The sequence below is a fragment of the Macadamia integrifolia genome, chromosome 1 (genome assembly GCF_013358625.1).
Source record: "Macadamia integrifolia cultivar HAES 741 chromosome 1, SCU_Mint_v3, whole genome shotgun sequence".
NCBI classification, from domain to species: Eukaryota; Viridiplantae; Streptophyta; class Magnoliopsida; order Proteales; family Proteaceae; genus Macadamia; species Macadamia integrifolia.
In genome coordinates, this window is record NC_056557.1 from 531,032 (window position 1) to 533,195 (window position 2,164).

The following is a 2,164-nucleotide window of genomic DNA, read 5'->3' on the forward strand; positions in this document are numbered from 1 at the left end:
TTAATACAAATGATCTTTAACGGGGAAAAAAAACGCAAAACAACAATCTGTAAAAGAAAAACAAAAAAGATATCACACACATAAAACACCGAATTACATGATTTTTCTTATATGGACTACGTCCACAGTTGAGCATAACTAGAGCTTCCATTAATTCAATGAAAAAAATACAAAACCCTCACACATACTTTTTCCAACTACTAGGACATGAAGAAAATATTTTTAGCCACTTATTTTTTAGAATGTAGTTTCCAGTTTAATTCAAGCTACGGGGGCCAATATTGTATCTGACTCCTTATCTAAGATGGCGCTATCAATGATGAGTGACAATTTGGCTGAATTTCACTCCATCTTGGATGGTATTTGGCATAGTTGGCTGGCAAATCAATTAATCAGTACTCCCAGAATCGGGTGAAGCTAGTGGCGGTGGTGAATTCTTGGCCATCTCCACATCATAACTTGCTAAAATGTCCATCACCTCAATGTTATCTACCTGGCGCTCCTCATCAAGCTCAGTATCTCTTAAAATTTTTAATACCTCATCCATAGAAGGCCTCAATTCCTTCTCATATTGAAGACAACGAAATGCTAACTCTGCAACCAATGTTATTATCCTCCTTGTGCAGTCCAAATCAAACCCAAGGCATGGATCAACCAACTCTTGCAAAGCTCCATTTTGGATCTTGTTTATTGCCATGTTTGCCAAATTGATCTCATCATGGCACCTGGTGGTATCAACAGCACACTTCGATGATATGAGCTCAATTAAGACCACCCCAAAGCTATAAACATCACTCTTTTCTGTAAGCTGATAGCTTCGATGATACTCGGGATCAACATAGCCTGGAGTCCCTTGAGGAGCAGTGGAGACATGGGAGGCATCAGTAGGGAACAGACGGCATAGCCCAAAATCTGCAACTTTAACATGAAATTGTTTGTCAAGAAGGATATTGCTTGTTTTGACATCACGATGTATGATATCAGAAGCATGGAGATAGGACAATGCACTTGCAGTCTCCATGGCTATGCTCATGCGAACAGGCCATGGGAGTGATCCAACCTGCTTTCTATCTCCATGGAGATGATCAGCAACAGTGCCGTTCGGAATGAATTCATACACAAGAAGGAGTTCGCGGCTACGGTATGAAGTGCACCCATAAAGAGTGACTAGGTTTTGGTGGCGCAAATGAGTGAGGATCTCAATTTCATTCATGAAGCTCTGAATATGCTTCTTGTTGTTATGGTAAAGCCGCTTGATTGCAACAACTCGTCCATCTCGAAGCTTGCCTGATAGTGAATTAAGGAAAGTCCATCAAATGGCCAGACATAATTGTTGAAGAAAGTGAGATAACCCATAAAATACCATTTTAGGTCCCAACTCAAAACCTTTTGACGCATTGAGTGGAGAGATGACCCAATAATAAGACCTATATAACCAATGTGGGATTATAATTCTATAACCCCCAATATATCAATACTTTCCCTCACGTGTAATTTCAATATACACGTGGATGCACATCTCTAAGGAGGACAACAAATGGACATGACTCTGATAACATATCAAATAAAATGGGATCAACCATGAAATACACTTGGGGGTCTAACCCAAAGCCTAACAACATTAGGTGGGGATGACTGTATTGAGACTCGTCTAAGAACTCAAATAACCAATGTAGAACCCTACAACTTCTAACAATCTCTCATCGACAATTCTTGTATAAATTTCAGTAGGGAGAAGGAAAGGATGGCCTTTGGATGACATGGAGGTTTCTTCTTTCTTACCATGGTAAACAGTAGCAAAGCCACCATCTCCGAGTTCATTAACAGAACTGAAATTATTGGTGGCTTCTTCGAGCTCAGCATAGGAGAAGATGGGGACTCCAAAGTGGGTGCTGCCCTTTTCTAGGTCTGTCTTCATGAAAATGCTGCGGACTCTGCCAAAGTTATGCTTGGTGCGATTTTTGTTGAACATGAAGAAAATTAAGCTTGTAAAAAGGATTCCTGCAGCAACTCCTGTGAAAATTCCTGAGAATTGATGAGAAGAATACTTAGAATTTTTTTATTATTATTAATGAAAAATATACATGAAAGGAAAGAGAAAACCCTACCAAGTCTTAAAGAGAAGGGCCACAACCCTAAGGGAGGGGAAAAATCAAAAAAAAAA

The 2,164-nt window shown here is 39.6% G+C and overlaps 1 protein-coding gene across 1 annotated transcript in view; it reads right to left on the bottom strand.

The window, feature by feature from the left end:
* Positions 1–128: 128 nt before the first annotated feature.
* LOC122079177 overlaps positions 129–2,164 on the bottom strand; it is a 10,657-nt gene continuing 8,621 nt past the window's right edge. The window contains exons 9-10 of the mRNA XM_042645438.1: positions 1,783–2,025; positions 129–1,287 (exon numbers count right to left, since the gene is read on the bottom strand). Coding sequence (XP_042501372.1) covers positions 389–1,287; positions 1,783–2,025 — 1,142 coding nt within the window. The 3' untranslated portion in view covers positions 129–388. The remainder of the gene's footprint in view (positions 1,288–1,782; positions 2,026–2,164) is intronic.